This window comes from Pleurodeles waltl, chromosome 3_1, assembly GCF_031143425.1.
Source record: "Pleurodeles waltl isolate 20211129_DDA chromosome 3_1, aPleWal1.hap1.20221129, whole genome shotgun sequence".
Taxonomy (NCBI): domain Eukaryota; kingdom Metazoa; phylum Chordata; class Amphibia; order Caudata; family Salamandridae; genus Pleurodeles; species Pleurodeles waltl.
Window position 1 is genome coordinate 1,914,425,876 of NC_090440.1, and position 25,266 is coordinate 1,914,451,141.

A 25,266-nucleotide genomic window follows, 5' to 3' on the forward strand; every position below is an offset into this window, starting at 1 on the left:
AAGAATGCGCTCTAGGGAGACTGGCTGGCCCCTTCACTTCCCCACCCACAGCTAATTTTGTCTGTTCCCCATTATGAGTAGTACCCAAAAAAGAGCCGGGACAGTTCAGATTGATCCATAATCTATCAGCCCCACGCGGCGCATCAGTGAATGAGGCGATAGACCCGGCTCTATGTTCAGTGCGTTATGCTACCGTAGACCAGGCACTAGGGTTGCTGAGGGGTCTAGGGCGGGGGGCGCTCTTAGCAAAAAAAGATATCGAAGCAGCTTTCTGGCTTTTGCCAGTTCACCCTGAAGATTACCATCTTTTGGGACTCCAATTTAATGGGGAGTATTTTTATGACAAATGCATGCCCATGGGATGCAGTGTGTCCTGCAGTTATTTCGAACAGTTCAGTTCTGCTTTGCAATGGATTTTCACCAAGCGTACAAGTCATGCGAATGTAATACATTATTTGGATGACTTCCTAGTGTTGGGCCCTCCTGAGTCTAAAAAATGCCTTTGGGCCCTGCAGTCTCTGACAACCATGTTCAGGGAATTCGGGGTCCCAATAGCCCAAGAAAAAACAGAAGGCCCCTCCACATGCATCACTTTCCTGGGCATAGAAATTGACACCATAGCGGGGGGAGTGCCGCCTTCCTCTGGACAAGCTTCAAGTTTTTAAGGGGTCCATCAGAACTGTCTTATCCCATACCAAGGTCACCCTGCACCAATTGCAAGTCCTGGTGGGTCAATTGAATTTCGCCCTGAGGATCATTCCCATGGCCCGTCCTTTTTCCAGATCCATAGCTAGGTCTATGGCAGGGTTGACCGAGAAACACCATCACACCAGGCTGTCTGCTGAAGTAAAGGACAATTTGAGAGTGTGGGAAGCATTCTTACAAGACTTTAACGGGGCGGTGATCTGGCCTCATCCCCCTGCCGACAGCCCTTCTCTTGGCCTATTTACGGATGCTGCAGGCAGTGTGGGCTTTGGGGCTATCCTTGGTTCTGCATGGTGCAGGGCGGATTGGCCAAATGGTTGGGTGGAGTTGGGGCTCACCAAAAATATAGCATTCTTAGAATTATTTCCCATCATTGTAGCGGTTTCTGTTTGGGAGGGCACATTGAGAAACAAGACAGTAGTATTTTGGTCAGACAACATGGCAGTCGTGGAGTCGATCAATAGACAAAAGGCTAGCTGCAGATGGGTGCTGAGACTACTTAAGTATCTGGTGCTGCAATGTTTGAAACTTAACATCACATTCCAGGCGAAACATGTTCCTGGGGTGAATAACAATGCAGCTGATGCCTTGTCTCGATCATTAATGCAGGATTTTCAGAGGTTCCACCCACAGGCGTCGGAGAGGATGACAGAGTTTCCAACATCACTGTGGAGGATTGGTGTCCCGCGCTGTCAGCCCTAGTAGGGGCTTCTTTGGCGACACGAACAAAGGGGGCATACGAAAGGGCCTTCTTGCATTATAGACTGTTTTTGAAATCAGTGAACTCCTCAGATTGGTTTTCATCCGAAGCAATCTGTACCTTTTTGCAACATTTAAAGAGCAATGGTAAACCTGTCTCGTGTGCCAAGGCCAACTTGGCAGCCATCCGTTTTTTCGCCAAACTAAGAGGGCAAGACTCTAAACTCAATGCCTTTATTATTAAGCAGGCACTGGTGGGGTGGTCAAGAGCGGAGGGCCCCAAAGTAGACTCCAGGCGGCCTATAACCCCCCCAGATATTAGAGAAATGACTGGGTGCAGTTGCTTTAGTTTCTTGCTCCCCGTTTGAGACTGCCTTATTCACATAAGCCTTTTCTGTGGCCTTCTATGGGGCCTTCCGTATTGGGGAATTGTTAGGTACTTCCAAGAACGACCATGCGGGGGGGCCTCCAGTGGCCAGATGTAATAATCGATAATAACTCCGCCACCATACTGCTGCGCAAATCAAAGACTGATCAGTCAGGAAAAGGGGCGAGGATTGCTCTTCAGGCAGCGCAGGGGTCTCTTATCTGTCCGGTAGCCAACCTAGATGCTTACCTAAAGGTGCGCCCTTTAGAAAAATCAACGGCGTTATTTATACACTCAAATGGGGACTGTCTGTCGCGCTTCCAATTTACAGAGGTAATGAAAATATCATTAAAGGCAGCAGGCATAGAGCCTCTAGGCTACTCCCCTCACTCGTTCAGGATTGCCGCGGCTACGTTAGCTGCAGGGACAGGCTTGCCCATCTCTGAAGTTAAGGCCATTGGCAGATGGTCGTCTAACTGTTATAAGCGTTACGTTAGGCCGGAGCTGGTCTAATGTGGAGTTTATGTGTGTCTTAACATTCTGTATCATTCCTCACACAATTTTCCCTTTATTGCAGTAGATGGCTCCGCGTGTGGTTTGGGTACTGGGGCATTCATTCGTTCGTTCGTCGGGCGGCGTACCGGTTGCAGCAGCTCCGTAAACCGAATCCGGCAACAAGCTTAGACGTGGCCTTCAGGTGGTGCGGGATTGGCAGCAAAGGAATTAAACAGTTACAACAGCTGGTTGATTTGGCTCGCGGATGTGCAGGGCTCAAATACCCGGACCTCATCATCATTCACCTTGGGGGCAATGACCTGGTACATCTAGGTCGAAAAGCCCTCAGAGAGGCAATATTCTTAGAAATAACAAAGCTTGCTAAGCAATTTCCTAATGCAGCCATCGCCTGGTCTCACATGGTGCCACGGAAAAAATGGGGCCCAGGAATCAAACCAAGAACAATCAATGTGTCAGTTAGGCGGCTTAACGCGGAGATGTCTAAGCTTTGCCCTGGTCCAGGCCGTTTGTGGAACATACCACATAGACAATTGAAAGGACCTGAAATGTTTCATAGAGATTTGGTTCATTTATCCGATGCAGGTACTGACCAATTCATGGCAGACATGTGGTTCTTCGCTAAGTGTTTGTTTTCTGGTGGGGAGGGCGTAGGACCCTGGGGCCCTGGTCGCCCTCGTGGCGCAGAAAGAGAGAATAAAGTAACCGGAAGCAACAGAGGGGACCCCAAGGGTGGGGCCCCGGTATAACAACAGAGATAGGATCCTGAAGTCCTGGACCAACCTGCGGATGGACACACCTGTTTGGGGGTAGGGAGCCCAGATCACTGGGGTGGTCACGGGGCTCATGCCCTGGGCCGCCCTGGTACACCCCTTGGTTGATTGGTGTTTGGAGAGGGGGCGGACCCCTGAGCATGGGGGCAAGGAACAGAGGAAGCAGGGATACCGCCCCCCCTAAGGATACAGGTGACGATCAGTCCCTGTGTGATCCAAAGGAGGTTCAGGACAGGAAGGGATCCTGTCAAAAATAATCTATGGTTACAAAGTAGCGTCTATAACAGTATATGTATATATTAAAGTTTGCAGTGAAATGTTTTAGTTGAGTAATGTGCATATGATGACTTGCAAAAATTGTGTATATGAATTTTTATGGAAGTATATATAAAAATAAATACTTCTTCCATCAAGCAAAATTGTCTTGTCGGTTGGTGTATGACCGGTGTTGGGGTAAGGGCCCTATGGCGGCCTCCGAGTCCTAAGTATATGCGCTCTCTTAGGTCAAACCAAAAAAGGCAGACTGGGAGGGTGGGATGGGGAAGCAAAAGGCGAGAAAGGAACTGGGGGTGAGCAACAAGGACAGTCTGGAGGTGAGGACTGGAGGAGAGAGCAGCATAAAAAAGCAAGAAAACACATGCAATCCCATCGAATGTTAACCTCCCCCCCCCCAAAATAAAAAAATTAAAAAGTAGTTTCCTGAATGTGTGCAGTGGACAGATACGAGTTATCGAATAACAATAATGGTAACGAGGCTATATTACTTCGAGGGAGATATAACACAAGAAGCGGAGGGAAAGGCATTGCAAAAGCAGCAAGCAACAGTAAGTGACAAGAGGAAGGGTGACCAGGCGTCCCGGATTTGCCAGGGCAGTCCTGGTTTTTCCACCAGCTGTCCCGGCAGATTCGGGAAATTTAGCTCATGTCCCGGTTTTAAGAAAGGGTCGACTGAAAACGGTGGGAGGTGCCTTTTTATGGTTTTCAAAGAGGGTACACTTAACAACTCTTATAAGAAAGCAATTTAATTAACAGGCATGATGCTGGCTTTAAAATCGCATTGTACTTATGTCCTTGCCTTTGCTGTAATTCTGGGCAGCTGAGCACGCATTCTGCGTGCATGGTTGAAGTAAATTGTAGTCCTTTTTCTATGTATCTGAAGTGTCCCGTTTTTCAGGTTTCGTTTGCACTGTGGTAAAATCTATTGTATTAAATTATAAAATCTTAAAAAGGGCTCAGAATTAAATAAAAACAAAGCGTGAGGGCGGGGTCAATGCTGGCTATAGCGCTTTGCTTTTATGTATTTTAAACTAGGGGAGGAGCCAAGATGGCGGCCGGGAAGGACGCTTGATTAAGCGCTCCTATCGGGCTCGCCACGAAAAATAATTGCGGGGCGCTCCTGGGGCGCCGCTGCCATATCCCTGCGGCGGGATCCGCTTCTGTGGCCGCTCTCCGCCTTCTGACGACTCCAGGTGCGATCGGGCGGCCGGGCTGAGGTGTTGTTGCGGTGCGGACCGGAGCTGAAAGCTGCGGCCGCCATCTTGTCGGCCGCGCCGGGCTGGTCGCGGCTCCGGATTCTGGAGGAGAGGTGGGTGCGCGGAGCCGGGAGCGACCCACCTCGCGAGGGCGTTAAGCCCATATTCTTCTCGGCTCCGCCCCGGGCACCCCCCTCCTCGCCAGGATATCGGACATAGGGGCTCTCCCCCCCCTTCCACCAGGCGAGGGGAGCTCCGAGGAACTGTGGCGTGCCGCGGCTGGGGGCGAGTGATGAGAGGCGCCTCCCCCCCCGCGGCAGGTCTTGTGGGAGTATTACAACTGGACTGGGGCAATTTGCTCCGTGAGTGGGTCGGGATCCGCGCCCTGGACCCCTCCGGATGCTCCACAGGGCTGCGAGTCCTGCCGGGCGGCTGTGAGCTCAGCCACAGCAGTTGTGCCCTCTCCAGGAGGCCGCTGGCGTTGTCTTCCCCTGAGGTGGGGTTTGCCTGATTGGAGGTACTGACGGTGAGACGGGTGCACGGCGAGGGAGACTGGGAGTCGTTGCCTTTGCCTTGCGCCGGCTACCCCCTCCCGCCCACAGGGGGGGATGAAGGTCGGGTGACGAATCCCCGTGTGGGCCACTGGGGGTGCCTCCTCTATCTCGTGCCTGTTTACGCGCTGCGCCCGCCCCGGGAGTCGACTTCGAGCCTGCAGCTGGATACCGAGACCACCACAGACGTGATCCGTGCAGGGTCAGTCAGGATCAAGCTGAGCCATATCCTTTGTTCAATGGTGCCGACCTACGCCGCAGGGTGGAACAGCGCTCAACGAACTGTGCGGGACCGCAACACACTAAGCTTTGGACTGCCACTCACCTACTTCACACCGAAGAGGGCCTAGCGATTGGAGCTGGATACCGACTGGGGGCTTGTGGCGCGCGTGTGGAACTAGCGACGGGAGGCACTGGATCGACCGAATAGGTTTTCGTTAAGAGGACCACCAGCAGGGCCGAAGCCCAAACACTGAAGTTTGCATTGGCGTTGCCCTGCGGGGAATCGTACGCCCTCCTCGCTTGCTGGGCCCAGATAACGCAGGTTAGCGTGTGATTTTTGGAGGAATCAGGCCGCAACAGATAAGTCAAAATGGCCGGTAGGCCCAAATCAGCTAAAAACCAGGACCGGAGCACGCAAGGCCTGGCGCCCGGAGATCAGCAGCATACGCCCTCTCTGCAGTCGCTGGAGTCCACGCTCATGTCCCATTCCTCACAATTCGAGAAAGTTCTGCAAGCAATCATGGACACTAAAACTTCACTGGAAACCAGGATAGACACGGTATCGCAAGATCTGAACATCCTCAGAGTAGACCATGGCAAACTATCTGATAAAATGAAGACAACGGAGGCGGCGCTAAGTGAACTGGCCCCCACGGTAGCGGATAATCAAAAACAAATTCTCCGCCTAGACGCAGAAGTTAAGTCACTGTTGAGAAGAGCGGAGGAGGCGGAGGGCAGATCCCGCCGCAACAACATACGGTTTCTCGGTTTTCCAGAAAAATCTCTGGATCAAAGCTCAGAGCTCCTGCTGGAACACTGGTTAATTAAAGAGGTCTTGAATGGAACTCCATCCAAATTCTTTTCAGTGGAAAGAGCATACAGAATCCCCAGACGCCCCCCGGCCCCGGGCCAACCTCCGAGGCCACTGATAGCTAGGTTCCTAAACTTCAGAGACCGGGATACTATACTTCAACAGTTCCGCAGCAAAGGTCCATACAGGTGTGAGGATTCGACTGTTCATGCTTATCCAGACTTCACTCAGGAAGTGCAAAGGTAACGCAATTCCTTCACCCAGGTCAAACAACGCCTCCGGGAGTATGACATAAAATACGCATTAATGTTCCCCGCTAAACTTCGTGTAATAACAGATGATCGCACCCATGTGTTCACCTCTCCGGAAGATGCCTGGACGTGGATGCATGCCAAAGGCTTCGCCCAACCACGCGAGGCATCTGGTGCGGACGAGAACTGGTCAACGACGAAACCCAGGAAACGATCTAAGAGGCACGCCAGGGGTCAACCCACGGAGGAACAGGCTGCAGAGGAGAGAGCCAGGGCCCTAAAAGAAACTCCCCTACTAACTCAAAACTCCTTTGAGGCACTAAGGTCCCATCCAGCGGAGGGCTCGGACTCGGACTCGTTCAGCTCGGACTCTACATTAACGGAGGCATTGAGAGGCCCGGAGCTCACCCCCAGGTCCGCAGACGCACTCTGAACAAAAACCACTGAACTATCCCCTTAGGGGGGTCCAACCGCCACAGCCGGAGTACAGATCTGAACTTTGCTATTTTCTCCTGAAATAGGGGATCGCGGCACCTGAACTTCTGTATCCTTATGCGTTTGCTCCTGGAGATAACTCCTTTATTCATATTGTGCGCGGCTGGCGGAGCGGAGGGGGGATGGGTGGAGGGCCGTGCCCTGGGAGCGCCCCAAGCTAATTGCGGACCGTGTCTGCAGAAGGATGCGAGCCTCTAAAATGAGCCGCATCTGGATAGTATTATTGCTCCCCCGCAGTTATCCATACGGATACGCCTTAGCCTGCACCCACCATGGGTGTGTAGCCTGTTTCAAGTTCATAGTTGGGGTTGGGATCCAGTTGGGGAGGGAAAGAGGGTAATTATTAGTTCGTGCACTACCGGTCTGCTCACAACTCTGGACAAATGCCCGGCGGCGTGGGGCCCGTCCGCGGGGGCGGTGGGGACCCAATGGGGCTTCCTGGGTTCCGGGGAGCAAGACATACATTCACAAACAGAATATGGCCCAATCCATAACCCACAGCACATACAAATATGACATAATCACCTGGAACGTCAGGGGACTGGGGACACCGGCCAAGAGGGCCAGGGTGCACACACGACTCAAACGCCATGGTACACATATTGCAATCCTACAGGAGACTCACTTGCGGGACCCAGACCTGCAGGATCTACGTAGTAAGTGGGGAGGTCAGATAGTGGGCACATCCTACTCATCCTTCACGAGGGGGGTACTCATATGGATAGCAGGAAGTGTCCCCTTCACACAAACATCGCACAAGATAGACCACGAGGGCAGGTATGTGGTGGTGGTGGAGGGTAAACTGGACGGCAAACAATTGTCAATTATAGGGGTATACGCTCCCAACAGCGCACTGCCTGAGTTCCTGAGTACACTCACTCCAGCGTTATTAACGAACCCCGAAGCACCCGCCATATGGGGAGGAGACTTTAATTGCACGCCAGATCCAGCATTAGACAGGTCAAACCCCCCCACACATTCAATAGTCAATAGACACCTTAGCCGCCCACTATCGACATGGGCTAGTAACATGAGCCTTCATGATATATGGCGCATGAAACACCCACGACACAGGGAGTATTCATTTTACTCAGCACCACATAAGGTACACACTAGGATAGATTTGATGTGGGGCACTCAGGAGATTTGCACAGGGATTAGCGGAACAGAATATCTAGCCAAGACACTATCAGATCACTCACTGCTTAATATAGCCTTGGACTGGGGCAGGAAGCGCCAGGCTATTCCAACATGGAGGCTACAAGCGGAAGCATTATATGACCCTGCATTCACAGACTCACTGAGAACAGCGCTAAAACAGTACTGGGAACTAAACACCGGCACCACAAAATCAAGAGCAATGGAGTGGGACGCACACAAAGTAGTGATCGTGGATATTGTATTTCCGCTACATGGGGGGTGAGGCGCACACTCCACGCAGAGGTTAGCAAGCTGGAGAAGAAATTAAGAGTACTAGAAAACGCGGTCGCTCGCAATGAAACGCCATATACGGCTCTGAAGGAAACACGCGCGGAACATGCAAAGGCTGATGCCACATTACGTCTCCACGACCACAGACACCACGTGGCTAGGCTACAGTCGGAAGGCGACAGATCTGGTAGGCTGTGCCCTCCAATAGGGGCAATAGGAACAGGCGCAGGCGTAATAGCTAACACGCAGGCCAATATAAATGAGGCGTTCAGGGAATATTACACACAATTATACACCAAAAGCACATCAAGCACCATCCAACAGCTTGTGTCCTTTCTAGCAGACTCCCCTCTGCCCCAATTAATGCACGTCGACAGAGAGACACTAGAAGCCCCCATCACATTAGGGGAACTCAATAAGGCCCTCGAACAACTACCTAGGAATAAAGCCCCAGGCACAGACGGCCTGCCATCAGAATACTACTCTACTTTTGCGACACACCTTAACACACATCTCCTAAAAACGTTCGAAGAAGCAGAGAACAACGGCATCCTGCCCCCCTCAATGAGAGAGGCAATGATAGTGGTCCTTCCAAAGCAGGGGCGTGACCCCACGGACGTCAGGTCTTACAGACCTCTCTCACTATTGAACCTAGACTGTAAGATACTTGGCAAAATCCTGGCTAATAGACTAGCGCCCTACATGCATATCCTGGTACATGATGACCAGAATGGTTTCATCCCGAAACGTAACACCTTCCTAAATATCCGGAGGCTGCTCAGTGTGATGGGAGATACCTCCCCGACCGCACTCGAGGAAGTGGTGATATCGCTTGACATAGAAAAAGCGTTTGATACATTAGAATGGGACTTCCTGTTTGCCACCATGCAGTTATTGGGTATTGGTCCGAAATTCATAAACTGGGTACGTATTCTGTACACTGCCCCACAGGCTAGGGTAAAGACGGGAGGAGTAATATCAGAAACCTTTCCGATTAGCAGGGGAACAAGACAGGGCTGCCCCCTCTCCCCCCTCCTGTTTGCTTTAGCGATGGAACCACTAGCTGTACGCGTCCGGGCCAAAAAAGAAGAATGGGGGGTGTCAAGGAACGGCATTCTCCACTCCATATCACTATACGCAGATGATGCCTTGATATACATACGCAGAGTGGAGGATTCGCTGGCCCCAGTGATGTCGCTACTCTCCGAGTTCGGAAGGGTATCTGGTCTAATAGTTAACTGGGGGAAATCCTGTATATTCCCACTAGCCAGCTGGCCCCCTGCGAGGCAGGAGAGCGCCCCATCAGGCCACTTAAAATGGTGCTTTGACACATTTAAATACCTAGGGATCAACGTCTATCACAAGGCGGAAGATCTAAGGGATGGAAATTTGGGGAAAGCGGTGTCTTCGGTTAAGAGCTCAATACGCTTCTGGAACAGGTTACCACTCTCACCACTGGGTAAAGTAGCTATAGCAAACATGTTGATATTACCTAGACTGTTGTATTATTTTGCGGCCCTGCCAATCAATATCCCCAAAAGCTTTTTTGTCGGCTTGAACTCCATCTTGTTGCAGCTGGTGTGGGGTGAGGGCAGAAGGCGGGTTGCACTTACCACGCTGCACTATCCGGTAGCAATGGGTGGACTGGGCGCCCCAAATTTTGAGCTCTATTCTGCGGCCGCACAGCTGCAGTGGATCTTAAATTGGCTCCATAGACCCAGCTCGGCAGAAACCATATGGCTGCAATCCCAACTCCAGGGCGCTCCCGTACTAGTGTGGCTGCTGGACAAGCAGACTAAAAGCACATGCACAAATCCATTGATGATAGTGGCACACACATATTGGAGGAAGTATATCCAAAAGGGAACTAAAAAACTACCCTACTCACCACTCCTCCCACTGGATCGGCTCCCCGGGTGGGTGGAAGCTGGCTCATATTCACCTACAACTTGGTCAGACGCGGGTATAAGCACAGTAGGAGACTGTTTCGAGGAAGGGAAATTAATGACTTTCGAAGCTATACAGGCCCTCACAGACATCAATCCGGGGCAATTCCTGGCATACCACGCGATATGCCATGCAATCAGGAAAACGTGGGCATCTGGCGACGCAGAGCCTGACATCTCAGTCACCCTGCACCACATGCTGAACTGGGATCCCCAAGGAAAAGCAGTCTCAAACCTTTATAAACTTTTGAACAGACCCCCGGAAGTTAACCTGCAGAAAGCTAAGGAGAGGTGGAATACCGTATTGCCCACTCCAATATCAGAGACAGAATGGTCAAGAGCTCTGTCCCATACACGCGAGGTCTCAAGAAACCCCAGATTTAGGTACACACAGTTCAATTATTTACATCAGACATACTTGGCGCCGGCCAGGATTAAGCGCATGTTCCCCGGCTCGGACCCAGCCTGCCCCAGATGCAACATACCAACAGCACAGTTCTATCATATGGTCTGGGAGTGCCCGCGGTTGGGGGGGGGGGGGGTTGGTGGTCACAGCCCTAGCGGAAATCACGGGGCTCAACCTGGACGCGAATCCCAAATCCTGTCTACTCGGACTAAGGACCAGGTCGAAAAGAAATAAACACTTGCATAGATTTGTGGATCTAGCGTATGTAATGTACAAAAGATTGATAGCTATGAACTGGAAGGCTCACAACACACCTGACTTAAAAGCCTGGCTTGCCCACCCGCTACGCTGGGCTCGCGCTGAGCATCAGGTATTAACAAATTTAGCTCGTAGGGGACTGCGGCGGGCGGGCTGTGAGACCTGGGGCGTATTGGCGTCCAGGCTAGAAGCCAAAAACGACGAAAGACCCCCCTGAATCACTGGTGGCTGGACCCACCTGGAAAGCCGTGGGCTCATCCCCCGGCAGAAAGACATCACCACATTTGGGGAAGCACATATATCCATCATTAAGGCCTCGCCAACATGATTAGCACAGCAGCCCCCCCCCCCAATACATGTACGCCATAGCACCAAGAAGCCTGCACACTCAACCAATAGTCACCAGCGTTGCGCTCCACTGTGCCATTCCCTTCCCCCTCGTCCCCCCCCCCCCCCCTGGGTTTCTCTGCCCCCCCCCGCCCTCGCGGCATCGTGGGCCCCTGCCGACAGTGGCAACAGAATTACAATTGCAATTGAAGCCTCGTCTAATGCGGCAGCAACTCCGGAAGAGTTGGGTGGAAGAAACATACCGGGTAGTGCACACAAGTTTCTAGGGGTTTTGTTATACATATCGTTCTTTATACGGGAAAGCCAGACGGCAAACTGCAACCAATGACAAATTGTTATTAATGTTTGTATATGCAAGTAAATGTATGGCTTTTGTTTTGAAAAATCAATAAAAAATATATTTTAAAAAAAAAAATGTATTTTAAACTATGTTACACAGCAGCTCGTCAGGGGCTCATCCCCTCAGGGGAGCCATACACCTCTAGGAAATGGATCTGAGATATGGGAGACTCAGGGGGGCCTCGTCATATTCTGCAAGGGGGGGGGGGGTAACCATTTTGTGTTACGTCACTGAGAACAGGGGCTTCAAGGTACGATTTTTCAGTGGATTATCTATAAGGGAAGGGAGTCACTGAAAAATGAAAAAAGTAGACGGGATACGTGCGCCCATTGGCTACCCCTGCACTGCATTTACACACAGCGCCTGCTCTGCAGAGTCGGTAGAGGTCGGGAGGGACGAGGGAGCAGTCAGTTCAAACATCTTCGGTCGTAAGGTGATATAACAGGGGGCGGGGCGCGTTACAAAACAGCCTGAAGGGAGTTACATAAACTGCTTGGGGATGCAGATTGCTAGCTCGCCTGCAGCACTGCGTGATCGTGGGCAGGGCAAGGACACGGCCATGACCTCAGGCTCGGATTCCCTCCTTCACTTCACGGAAAAGACTTTGCCATCTAACACCCTGGCCAGAGCTACTCCTGTGGCTGACCTGCTCCAATGCTTCTTCGGCCCAAATCTACCCAAGGGTCTCCAGGAGGGGATACTAGGCAGCTGCCTAGGGGAGTGCCAGATGAGAAGTGCACGGTTCTCCGTGGAAGCACCGAACATGGGCGCGCTATCAGGGGAGAGGACGAGAAGTATTACCTCCTTGTTTTATAATAGCTTCTTGTTAGTTGTCCCAGCAGAGAAACCAAGGACTGAATGGTGATGGAGTTATACCTGCCTCACTGAGCGTGGGTGTGGCCCTGTGACCAATATGCTCTGCTATATAGATTTTAAGCCAAAAAACATAAGCGGCCAATCCACATTTCTCTTCTAGACATATCTAAGAACTGAATTATCGAGAAAAAAAAAAAACTGGTACTAGGCTGGAGATCCCCGACCTGTTACAGACCCAATGTGTCTAGTAGGAAGGGTGGTACTTCAACTCGTAATTGGAATTCTAAATATCTAAGAGAATGTTCCTTTAAACCTAGGAGAGGTCAACGAGACGCCCAGATGTATAAGTGCTAAGACCGAGCAGAGCACTGATTGGTCGGACCTGGGCAGTGGTCCTTCCGACACCCAGTCTAATCCTGCCTCGAGGAGAGGAATTCTGTGTCCCCTGCACCAGCCGGCCCTTGCCCTGCGGTCAGCCGTGTGCCCAGGAAGGAGAGTGCTTGGCAGCTTGTAGTGCCCTGAGGGGCTTGTGTATGCAGGGGATGAGCTGATAGGCTGAGGGTCGAGGGTGGATGCTGTGAGACTGATCAGGCGTCACGGATTTGCAGGGACCGTCCCGGTTTTTCACCAGCTGTCCCGGCAGGTTTCGGGAAATTTAGCCCCTGCCCGGGTTGTTAGAAAGGGTCGCATGAAAACGTTGGAAGGTGCCTTATGTTTTCCAAAGCAGGGGTAGTTGTTATAAGCAAGCAATTTAAGTAACAGGCATTATACTGGCATTCAAAAAATGAATTTTATTTATGTTCTTAGTGCCTAAACCGAGCCGTCATTCTGTGTGCTCGGTTGAAGTAAAATTGTAGTCCTTCTTCTGTTTTTGTGAAATGTCCTGGTTTTTTGGCTTTAGAATTCTGGTCACTCTATGGCTGGGGGGGTCCTGGCAGCTGATCACAGTTCGAGGGCTGGAGCTGTGGGTGTAACGTAAGGGCCTACAATGAAATAAAGAACTAACCTACCTGAGTGGCTGCAGTCTCTTGTGAAGCCCCTGCCCTCCACAGCTCCCTGAAGACCACAGCTCCCGTTTGCTTTTTCACATAAATACACCACGAGGAAGACAGTCCTCCCCGGTACAAGTCCCAAAGGCGTCTCTATTACCAAGCCTGCGTTTTCCAGTGAGTACCAAGATATTCACTGGAAAACGCACGGAATTGTCAGCGCTTGGTTACCAAACCGGTCTGCTTCATAACAACTTTGCGCTCACCCTCCCATCCCTGTAGCCTTGAGAATGACAAGCGCTTCACAGAAGCTCCGACAGAGTAATTCCTGGAAAACAGTTGTAAAGCGCTGTAACAGATTTACTCTTTCGTGATAAGCTGTACACAGTGGTCTTCGGAATGTGCTTTCATCTCTCTCTTGGGACACTCTCCGCGGCTGATAGCCCAACAGATATGGGGGCGGTTGGCGTGTACTATTTAACTGCAGTTTCACCTGCTCACACACATCACAGAATACACACGTTCATTTCCACAGCTAGGGCACTAAAACAAAACATTGTTTTACGGTCCTGGGTCAGCCACATTTTGGGCTCAAAGAGTTCAGATCTGGGGAAGCCTTAATAAGCCTTGTTGTCAGGATTATAAACCTTTTGCTAGACACGTGAACACGCCTGTACCCAGGCACATGGTTTCAACTAACCACAGACACACAGTTCTTTCAGAGGAACGGATCCCTGCCCCCACAGGTAGGCAGCAGGACGAAGGGCATGTAGCTCCCACACCCCAGGCAGGGAGGATTGTACATACCCAGGCATAAGAACCAGCACCCCCCCCCCCCCCACACACACCCTGTCCCGCTTTTCATACCAACTGCGTCATGAAAAGCACTCAAGAATCCGATAAATCATTACATTCCTTGCTGTTGGCTGGACTGGAATTGTACCTAGCGTAAATAACAGTAACTGAAACTAATTCATACACTCCACCCATCACTAATTTGTTTTTCTCAGAATACAAAACTGTGGCACAAAAACCCCAAAGAGGTGAAGCATTTTACACAAAAATAAATGTTTGTGCAAACGGTGTGTAACATGCTACGCAAAAACAACTTCATTCGACAGCCGTTACAAAGGCTGGCAGAAATAATAGCTAAAGCGCAATGCTTAATGTTTGAACACCAGAATGCTATACAAAAAATAATTGCAAGAGAAAGCTATCACATAAGAGGTCGTGCAATAAAACAGACCACAAACATGTGCAGCATAAAAGAACACTTTATTCGGACAGGTTTTAGTTCCTTAAATCATCATTTACAAATATACAGCCAATAAACCATCCTCAATAATACATACAAAGAAACTCCTAAACATCCACTCTCCCTTAAAGTGCAAAATATTAACCTTTCCCAGCAGGAACCCCCCCCCCCCCCAACCTGCACTCTCACTGTATCATCTCCATTGGCACTCCTCCCCTTGCAATTCCAACCTCTCTCTCACAATGGTCACCAGCCAATCTCTACTGTGTCTTGAACCCATTCTCAGCCTCCACTTAACCTTGTCATCCCACTCCTCCTTCCCCCAAGGCTTGGATACGGCTGCACCCAACTCTCCGTTCCCCCAAAACTACAGGCGAGCTAAAACTACCAAGACCTGTCCTGCTGTGGCATGACTAAAATATTATCTTCACTCTATGACTCAAGCACCTACATTTTTTTTCTTGCACAGTCTCTTCTCTTCATAGTGGCATTCCTGCTAAAAAATGTCCATGCCTGACCCACTGGCTCAATGGAGTCAGCAAGAGGCTGAAACTCCTGGCCCCACACCCATATACCCCCTATTGTCCAACTCCACCCAGTTTAACCTCCTGTCTACCAGCTGTCACGGCTTTAGCCATGCACCCCTCAGGTGCCATCATTGGTTCACTATAATGTGTAGCTGGTGTAGCGTATACTCAGGGCAACTGTAATTCTGCGATTGTGCATCTGCAGCGTTTTTCGCATAGTTATATATATGCTGCATTTGCATCACAATCCATCAAGTGCTGCATAATCTGCAGATTAACAAAACAAATTTGTTTCTAGCTCAAACGATTCAAAAGATACTAAAAATGCAGTGACCCGTGTCACTGCACAGTGAAAGGCCCTTTGCAAAGCTGGACTTGTCACCTTTTTGTTGCCTATTGGTATATTTGAGTAATAAAATTCTATTAATGAAGTACAATCATTGTCCAGACAGTGTTAACAAGTTTAAAAATGATGAAATAATGAAGTAATACTTAAAAAATGCGCTTCATAATTTGCCTTTTCTCGCCGCATAATTTACTCAACCCAGCTGCATAACTTGGCCCTCCCCTGCCACATAATTCAAATGGTCCTGCGTATCCTGCAGGAGGGTTTGATGTACTTCACAAGGTCGTAGTTTGCCAACGCCTGAACACCCAATGTATAGGCGGAAGGTCTCTCCAAAACAGGGCTACTGTGCTGCCCACCCCCTCCCTTCCCTTCCCTCCCCACCCTTCCAAAGGCTCCCCACCCTATCGATCTCCGAGGTGTGGCAACATGACTCTTCTGTACGCTAAACATCCGACCAGACCACGCCCCTTCCGCAGCTCAGGTTAAACTCAAAGTGCACCACCCGCCCTAGCAGGCTGCCTCGCCTCTTCCCCACCTTCGATGCTCCCACCCCACCCCTTCCTCGGCCACCACACATGGGGCGTTGAACTCTGAAAGTTTCACTGCACCATGAACGCTCTCCAGCCTTCAAGGGTGGTCACACCCAGGCCAAGGGGGTAGAAGTCCGCCACAGGGGACTGGCAGACATGAGGCAGGCTTCTCTGAGCCTTCAGTCACCTTAAGACCTTTCTCTGGAACCCCCAGCTCAGTGTGGATTTCAGGAATTAGCTCCTTATCCTATTAAGGATAGAAGTTGGTGACCTCTACCCTTCTGTCTTCTTTGCTGAGGACTTAACTGAACTCCTCTCTGCAAACCTAACAGCTGGTAGTTCGGTACCGAACAAAACGTGGCCTAGGGTACAGTAGGCAGGGATCCGGCAAGGGCAGGACAGAGGTGTACAGGCTATATATACCTGTATCTGCAGGGCAGATTTTCCTGAAGAAAAACACAGATTTCTTAGTTTATCTAGAAATTTTTGATTTTTTGTAGATTTTTTTTTAAATGTTGGAAATCACCCAGCGATTGTTTAATTTCTGCCTGAATTTCAAAGCTGAGAGAAAGCGTGTACAAACATTTGAAAGGAAAGCAGAATGGCAGGGCCCAGGGAGGTGGAACCATGATGGCAGCCATTAACATACTAGAAGCACTGCAAGCACTAACTGAGCCACATTGCTGGCTGGTCTAATCAACGCGGCCTGCATAGGAGGTTTTTAGGGTCCAGCCTGCAAGAGCATGCGGCAGCGCATGTGTCTTGCTTGCGAGACACTCTTGTAAACTAAAAAGGGCTTGGAGCCCACCCGTTGCTTACCATTTGTTGGTATGCTTGGGACTCTCCTGTAAAGCCTTGTAATTCGTCACTGCAGGTCAATCATTATTTCCATTCCTGTCTGTGGAGCAGGGACCAAGCACCGATTAATTCAACTTAATCAGTGCCCGTCCACCGCTTCCAACGTGATTGAGGTACTTCTTTTTAAATTCTATGGCCCTGCAAACAGAAAGCATTTGACTGGAAAAAACGTGCTCAGAAGGACAAACAAATTACAAAGTTTTATTTTCTATAATTAACTCTTATTTATTTTGCCAAGTCTTCTTTTCTCACTTTGCACTCATGTTTTGCTTGTTTTTTGCTTGTGGGCGCTTTTCTCAAAATGTGATTATCTTGTTTTAAATATTGCAAGGACCATTGTTTTTTTCATATTTGTAATTTCCAAAACTATGCTTTAATACGCAATTGTGCAGTACACCCCAATCCCCACTCCAAACCACTCACCCCAATCCACCACACTAAAATCTTCCAAACCCATCCCCTCCAATCTAAAACAATCTGGGCCACTTCAATCCCAAATAATCAACCCCACTCTAATCCCAAATAATCAACCCCACTCTAATCCCAAATAATCAACCCCACTCTAATCCCAAATAATCATCCCCACTCTAATCCCAAATAATCATCCCCACTCTAATCCCAAATAATCATCCCCACTCTAATCCCAAATATTCAACCCCACTCTAATCCCAAATATTCAACCCCACTCTAATCCCAAATATTCAACCCCACTCTAATCCCAAATATTCAACCCCACTCTAATCCCAAATATTCAACCCCACTCCAATCCACTCCAAACCACCCCACCCTAATCCAGTCCAACCCAATCAACCTCACTCCACTCCAAACAACCCCACCCGACTCCAATCCAGTCCAGTCCAACCCAATCCACCTCACTCCATCCCACCCCAACCCACCCAAGTTCAGTCCAATCCACCCCACTCTAGTCCAATCTAATTCAACCCACTGTCCTCTAATCTAATCCACTCCACCCCAAACCACCCCATTACAATCCAATCCACCCCAAATCAATTCACCTAACCCTACCCCAATCCAATCCACTCATCTCCAGTCCTACCACTCAAATTCAATCCATCCAACCTAATCTACCCCACTCCAATACGCCCCACTCCAATCCATGAAGGTGTGTTAAGGTGCACCTTATACTCCTGGATTAGGCACAAAAAGGCTGCTTGAAAGAGGTGTGCAAAATAAGGGGGCGAGGGGACAAGACTTTGGCAACATGACTCGCTAACTGCAGCTGAATGTAAGTGCAGTCTGATGCACTAGTCGAAAAAAACATTTATATAGTTTTTCATCATCATTTCCACATACTTTACCTTCTTTTCCCACAGACATCGGAAGTAAAGTTCAGTAGATGGCCGTATATTTTTCTGTAGATTTGGACTGTCTCTGGTGTGTAACAGGCTGGAGTAACAATGCGCAGGACATCCACGAGACAGGTGTACACAAGGTAGGGTCATAAGAGAGATGCGCAAGCAGCAAGGAGCGCACAGATCTATGGGGCATCTAACTGGAAGTAACAGAGGCATGGGGCAAGCAGCCGATGGCAGGAGGGACCACTATGTACAGCTGGAGCCATGATAGAGGTTACGCGCCCCGTGCGCAAGCATGATCACAGCACATGTGCTCCGCAGGTGGAGGGCAGGCAGTACACAGACAGCAGCGTAGGAACAGGCAGTGGCATGAGACAGGAACACCTCTGTGCCTCCTCCCTCGAGTGGTGTCCCTCTCAGAGAGAGCTGGCAGGGCCCACGAATGGATTGGAAGTGCCTCCCCCACCCTACAACCAGAGGAGACTTTATTCCCTACTCCCTTTAGTGTGGCATACCTCAAAGGGTCATGGCACCCCATGGATAGAGGCCTCCCACTCGTGCCACCCACCATAAGATTCCACTCGGTGTGGTCTGCAGTGTTACTACTGGAGCAGTGCGGGGGGTGTGACCTGTACAGCAGGCTCACGAGCAGAAGACTCACCACTGTGTGATGGAAAAGCAGCTCCCAGGACTGATGGAGCTTCTGGTTCAATATCATATCCACAAAGTCATGGAGAAAATATCCTGCAAAAGACCGCAAGAGAATCAGTGCCTTGTGCTGTGCATGTGAGAAAACAGTATCAGTGCCCTGTGCTGCCCGTGGGAGAAGAAAACATCAGTGCCCTGCGCTACTCACGAACCAAGACATCAGTGCTAAGTGAAACCGGCAGGGGAGACCGAATCAGTGCCCTGCTCTACCCACAGGAGAAGGCAGCATCAGTGTCCTGTCCTATGCAAAGGAATATACAGCATCAATGCCATGCACTGCCCGCATGTGAACACTGCATCAATGCCAAGCACTACACGCTGGCTACAGCGGCAGTGTAAAATCCAGCACGCAGGCGAGGACAGCATCAGAGCCCTGCACAACCCACAGAAGCAGATAGCATCAACGCCCTGTCCTACCCGCATGTGAACACAGCATCAGGAACACGCGATATCAGCGGGTGAAGACGCTACAAAACCTACACCCCATGTTAGCATCAGTACTCACTCAAGGTCTCTCTGTGTATCACCGCTATCCCAGGCAAGACAGCAATGCAAACATTCCATACATCTAAGGGAACGTGTCAACATCACTCAAGAACACACCAATATCCTGAGCAAACACGTAACTTGCTTAAAGAACACACCAACATCCTTGACATGCATACAACATGCCACGCACATACCTGACACAAGGAATACACGCTAGCCACCACAAACCAGGTGAGTGAGATTACAGCTGCGCATCAGAGGGCGGGATACTTGATTTCAGCAGAATGAGCAGCGGTGCCGTGTTCCGCCAGACGCACACGAGGTACTCATGCACAACGAGGGGTGATGCCGTTCTGAAACCCTTCGATGAAAAGGTGGGAGCTCGGCATCACGTCTGGGAGTGTGTGTGTGGAATAATTACATACATTCTACAACGGGACAAATCCAGTCTATTAAATAGTCGAGTGTTATTAAATATAAATAAAAAGCACCCAAAACAAACTGGCATGTACAGGGAGCTGAACTCCTTATAATAAATGTGTACACCCAGAAAACGGACTGATGGAATGAAAGAGTGCAAAGGCACGGGGGGAGAGACCAAGAAGGACAGGTAGGGGGGGAGACAGGAGGAGCCCAACCTGTGGTAGAGTCTTCAACAAGCTGAAGCAGTAATCCTAGGAAAGCAACGGCGCACAGACGCCATCCGACCAACCCCCGAGCACCCGGTGCCCCCAGTAGAAAATAAATCTCACTGGCAGCTTACGGAGCCAGCCATAGGGGTTCCTGTGCCACATGCAGGATACATGCATGATACAGAATTTCCGACAGTGGTGACTGATTCATAAGCCTGACGTCTGTCCCATGAGCTTGAAGACAGTGGGGTGAATGGGCTGATGTGGAGGCCCCAGTAGCTACACTTCTGATGGTAGACCCGGATCCTCTTGGGTCATGGCCGCAGATGCCCCTTCCTGTCCGTTACTGTCTCAGGGGTATTGGGGGTACTAGCAAATGTGTCATTCTCCCGTCTCCTCGCAGCAGTGTTGAATACCCAGGAGGGTTAGGAGATGGCAGCCACACACTAGGCACCCACATAAACCCCATGAGAGGACACTGCCTGGCTTGATCTTAGACACATAACACACGTCTGCAACCCCCACAGGTATCACTGACCTCACAGCACCACATATTGTGGTTCCACCATTACATGTCAAAACACACATACACAGCCCTATTCCACCCATATCTTCTCAAAAACTAAACACACCCCTAGCCACCCCTTCTGTCATTATGTTTATGGTATGTCTAAGACGCAAGCCTAGCCAAAAAGTAGCAGAGCGCTGTACAGTGTCAAAGACAAGCACTGAGTCAATAAGTGATTGTGGACAATTAATACACACACACTCCGTTCACTCTACCCTCCCACGTTAGCAGAAACACACACATAAAAAACACACCACTATCCTCCCATCCTACACTATAGTCTCCCCTCAGCTCCCCTACTGCCTTGCCTCATCCCTCCCTCCCACAGCGCTCCAGACACACTGCTTAGTTCTTTATTGACAGCTGGCCCATTGTCCTTTTTACCCTGAGCTCTCCACCTCTCGTGTTATCTCAACAGCGATATCCATATCCCATTCTTAGTACTATCACAAGTCTGTCTTGTACTTCCCAGTTGTGATCTTCCTTCACTTCTCATTTCCCTCAGTGCCCTTCCTGCTCTCCCCTCATTCCTTCCACTACTGTCACCCAAGTGCACTTCTGTCCCTCAATAGTCCACTGGGGCACAGATGGCACCAGCAAGCGCCCTCTATTGGCTCAGTGCTCCTCCCCAGGGCTTTCCTGCTGACCCCCCGCACTATATGGAACCTTACCTATGGACACAGCTACCAGGCTGTGGGAGAAAGGGGAGTGCGTGGAGATGAGGTCCTCTGCCATTTCTGGATGTAGGTAAAACCTGTGGGGCGAGAGTAACACAACACTTAATGTGGTGCACATTGACATGTCACAGGCACTGAACACACTTAATGGGGCATATAAGACAGCACAGAGCATGGATATAAGCAGGTTGTCGGATAATGTGAATCCCTCTTTCAAAGTATAACCTGTCCCCTTCACAGAATGCAATGCGCGAGCTCCTCTCCACATGTGCAAAGCTCTAAAGCAGGGTTTCCAAATCAGTGATTGGGAGTTAATGTCAGGCCACCTAGTTTTGCTGAATGACCAAGACTACTGCATCTCCCAGCCAGTCACGTAACAAGACGCTGCACAGGACAGGAACTCTGGTTCCAGCAGATGGGGTTGCTCTGGGTAGAGAAACATTTTGGACACAGGGGACCAGGTGGAACATTTTTCAGCTGTCTATGGCTGCTCGCTGCTGTTGCATGCTAAAAGGAGCTTAGCAATTTGTTATAACATACATGGTTCCATAGATGGACTGGAAACCAAAAATCAAACTCGGCAAATAGGTCCAAACTAGGCCCTTAATACAGTAGGTGTAGACTGGAATGGGACCATGAGCGCACCTTTGGATGTTGGCCAACCATCTAGCTCTTGAAGCAGCATTCAAGCCGGTCAGTCTACCGGGGAAATGCTAGAGTGGCAGAATGGCCAATCCGGTCCTTCCTTGAGAGTGCAAGAAGCCACGTACCTTTTATGGCATTGATGGACAGAACTTGCAAAACAGTATTCCCCACCAACGAGAACGCACACTAAGTTCTCATCACAAATGTGTGGTCTTTCATGTATTAAAGTAAATTGATATTGTTTACATATGCTTGACAAATGTTGAATAGTAGTTTACCTGTTAGTTTTGGAGTAGTGGCGCTTAGCACAGCTAGGTGGAAAATATTATAGTGATACAGTTAAGATTTTTCCAACTGGTCTTGGGGCACTTAGTGTTTACTTTTTTCCTTCCGTTTTCCCAGCTTCCCCTGCAGTCGTTCTCACAAATACATGTTTTTCCAGTTTGTTCACCACCTCATGTCTCACACATCTATACGTGCTCATGTACGTCATGTCAGGCTTAACTGCCCCACAATAATGCAATTCGAATCTTAATTTTCTATTAATCGAGTTGTGATTCCTTGTAATAATGAATTGGCAAGCACACTCATGCAAACATACATACATATGTTTCACTCTCTGGTAACTAGGTATGAGTCCCTGGACACTATTTTTATATCCTCATAGGGGACGAGGGTGAGCTGACCTTGTAGTCACACTTGCTTAAAAGACAGAGGCTCTCGCATGCACCCATCTCCTTTCCTTCACCCGTGAATTATAAACATAAATCACAACTGGTTTCATAGAAAATTGACCGGGATATTCTGGTCCTGATAGAGGCCACCTCCCCAGAGGCAAAAACAAAACCATAACATGTAGACCAACCTTGTGAGGCTGGAGTACTAATCTGCTCACTAACACTGCATACCTATTTTTAACCCTACTACGGAAACCCAATCGGTCTCTTTCCCCAGATAATTTTATCCATGCTTGATCCATTGCAATATCGAGAGCTTCCTCAGTAAAGTCAAGCCCATTCAGATGTACTATCATTCTGGTTGAGGGGTTCGATAAAGCATGCTACAGATTACACGTGGGTGACAGTCCTATGAAAACTTTAGAGGAGTGTCATTACAAACTATAAACCTGTAGGGATTCTACCCTTATTATTTGTCATTATAGTGGGACTTATCTAGTATGCTGCAAGTTAAGCCAGTTTCAACCTCACAGTATCCTTGGCATTAAATGCCTCTGGAGCGTTTTTCTGGCCCGCTCCCATATTGCTAGCCAGGAACCTGCCCATGCAAGCCCTGGGACTAGCTGACCTCTCACCCAGTCAGCCCAGCCTTCACCGCTAATCTTCTGCAGTGAGGCTTCACACCCCTTCTGCATTGTCCCGGGTCTATGCGTGGCGAGGCTACACCATCCAGCAGCACCTCACTGTGACCAGCTCCAGCTCTGCCCACTGCTGTCCATCGAGGTCATTTAGATAATTGTCTTCCAATATGCCTTTCCATCATATTGGTCTGTATCGTGGAGGCTTCTAACTGGTTCTAGAATGATGCCCGAGCCGGTGGCACAGGCATAAAGTTATTTTAAGATGCAGCCAGCTTACTCCACGCTAGGCCATGCCCCAAGTTAGTGGTTACTGATTAGAATCTGTGATGGGTAGTGTTTACTGAAGGTGTCCTAGGGCATCTGGTACTATTGCACTTCAAATGGATAACCATGTTGGCCCAACTTGCCTCTTTAGGGAAGGCAGGCTAACAATAAAGGGTTGCTCTAAGAGGTGATGTTAGACCTGTCAGCCTTAGGGTGGTCTTTCTCAAAACATTTTGCCTTCACCCTCCTATTTTTTTCAGGATTTGTTTTGGTGTCCATAGGAGGCTGTGCACTTTACCAATGCTAACCAGAGCTAAAAAGTGCTTATGCTCGCTACCTAAAACCTGGTCAAATTGGCTTACACCTGATGGACATATTTTGCTTATTTAAGTCTCCAGTAAAGTGGTATACCATATACCCAGGGCTGCTACTTCAGTTGTGTACCCAGTTTTAAACTGCCAATTCGATTAGGCAAAATAATCCCTTGTCAAGTCTTAAACCCTCCCTTTATTGCCATAAGTCACTAGTAAGGTAGGCCCATCGGGGAGAGCTCACTGTAATTAAAAGGTTGGACATGTCCTGGTAGTGAAAAACTCCTAAACTCATTTTTCACTGCTGCGACACCTACTTCTACCTTATGGTAACGTTGGGTTGCCTTATTACATTTATAAAGTGTTAACTTTTGATTAGGAGCAGGTAGGAAATTCATGTTTGGCGTCTAGGTCATTGTAATTTAAAATCCTTTTTAATGGTAAAGTTAGATTTTAAGTCACAATTTTGAAAGTGCCACCTTTAGGAAGTTGATATGTTCCTGCCCTAGCTCTTCTTGTGCCTGTAGCCTGTTCCTGGGTCATATGACTGGGTGTAATTGGCAGTTGGACTTTGTATAATCCTACCAGACAGTCACACAATGGAGAGATTAGGTGTGCCTGGGTGGGCCATCACTGGCAGGATGGGGCGCAGAGCTGGGCAGAGACCTGCTTGCAAATCAATAGGCTGTGCCTTGTTTTCATACTAAGGACTTCACACTACCTCACAGTGCCTGTAACAAGGCTGGAGCCTGGGCATGGATGGCAGAAAATTTCAAGCACTTCAAAAGGGAATCTCTACAAACTTCTTCTACTTTAAAGACTGCACCAGGTATAAAAATAAGAGCCTCAGACCCACTCTTCAGTTCACTTTCTAGACCTACAGAATGACTCTCGGAGGACGGTCTGCTGCTCTGTACTTCAGAAGACTGCTTTGCTGCCTTAAGCCCTCAAAGGCTTGTCATGCTGCTGAGCCCTGTGCCACCTCTTGAATCCAGGACTACCAGAGTGACTCTGAGGGCTAGTGGGCCTCCTGATCAGAGTCTCAGGGACAGAAAAGGCTTCAACTATCTTGAACCTGCACCATGTCCCAATGCCCAAGTGGTGCCCCCCCAGTCCTGGACCCTTGGAGATGGTGCTAAAAGTGCCCAGGTATCCAAAATGCAAAAAATGGGACTGGAAATGATTTGGCTAAAAAGTGCTCTGAGAACTGGGAGGAGATTAGGACATACGCGTTTGTCACTCCACCGAAGGTGCTTCGCCAGGCAGCATGACTTCACTGCAGCTCCCATTATGGTCTTCCCTTCAGCAGCAAATCGTGTTCTGTGGTCCTTTGTGGAAGGGGTATCTGGCCTCATGGAGCCTGTGTTGGCTTCAGCTTGCAACCTTGTCCCACTGGAGGTTTTCGACTTCCAAAAGAGAGACTAAG

At 49.4% G+C, this 25,266-nt stretch overlaps 1 protein-coding gene across 1 annotated transcript in view; it reads right to left on the reverse strand.

Annotated features, from left to right (window-relative positions):
- Positions 1-25,266, reverse strand: part of TLCD2 (TLC domain containing 2) — a 143,801-nt gene that overhangs the window by 91,520 nt on the left and 27,015 nt on the right. Inside the window, exons 2-3 of the mRNA XM_069226118.1 lie at positions 21,297-21,379; positions 18,890-18,972 (exon numbers count right to left, since the gene is read on the reverse strand). Coding sequence (XP_069082219.1) covers positions 18,890-18,972; positions 21,297-21,379 — 166 coding nt within the window. The remainder of the gene's footprint in view (positions 1-18,889; positions 18,973-21,296; positions 21,380-25,266) is intronic.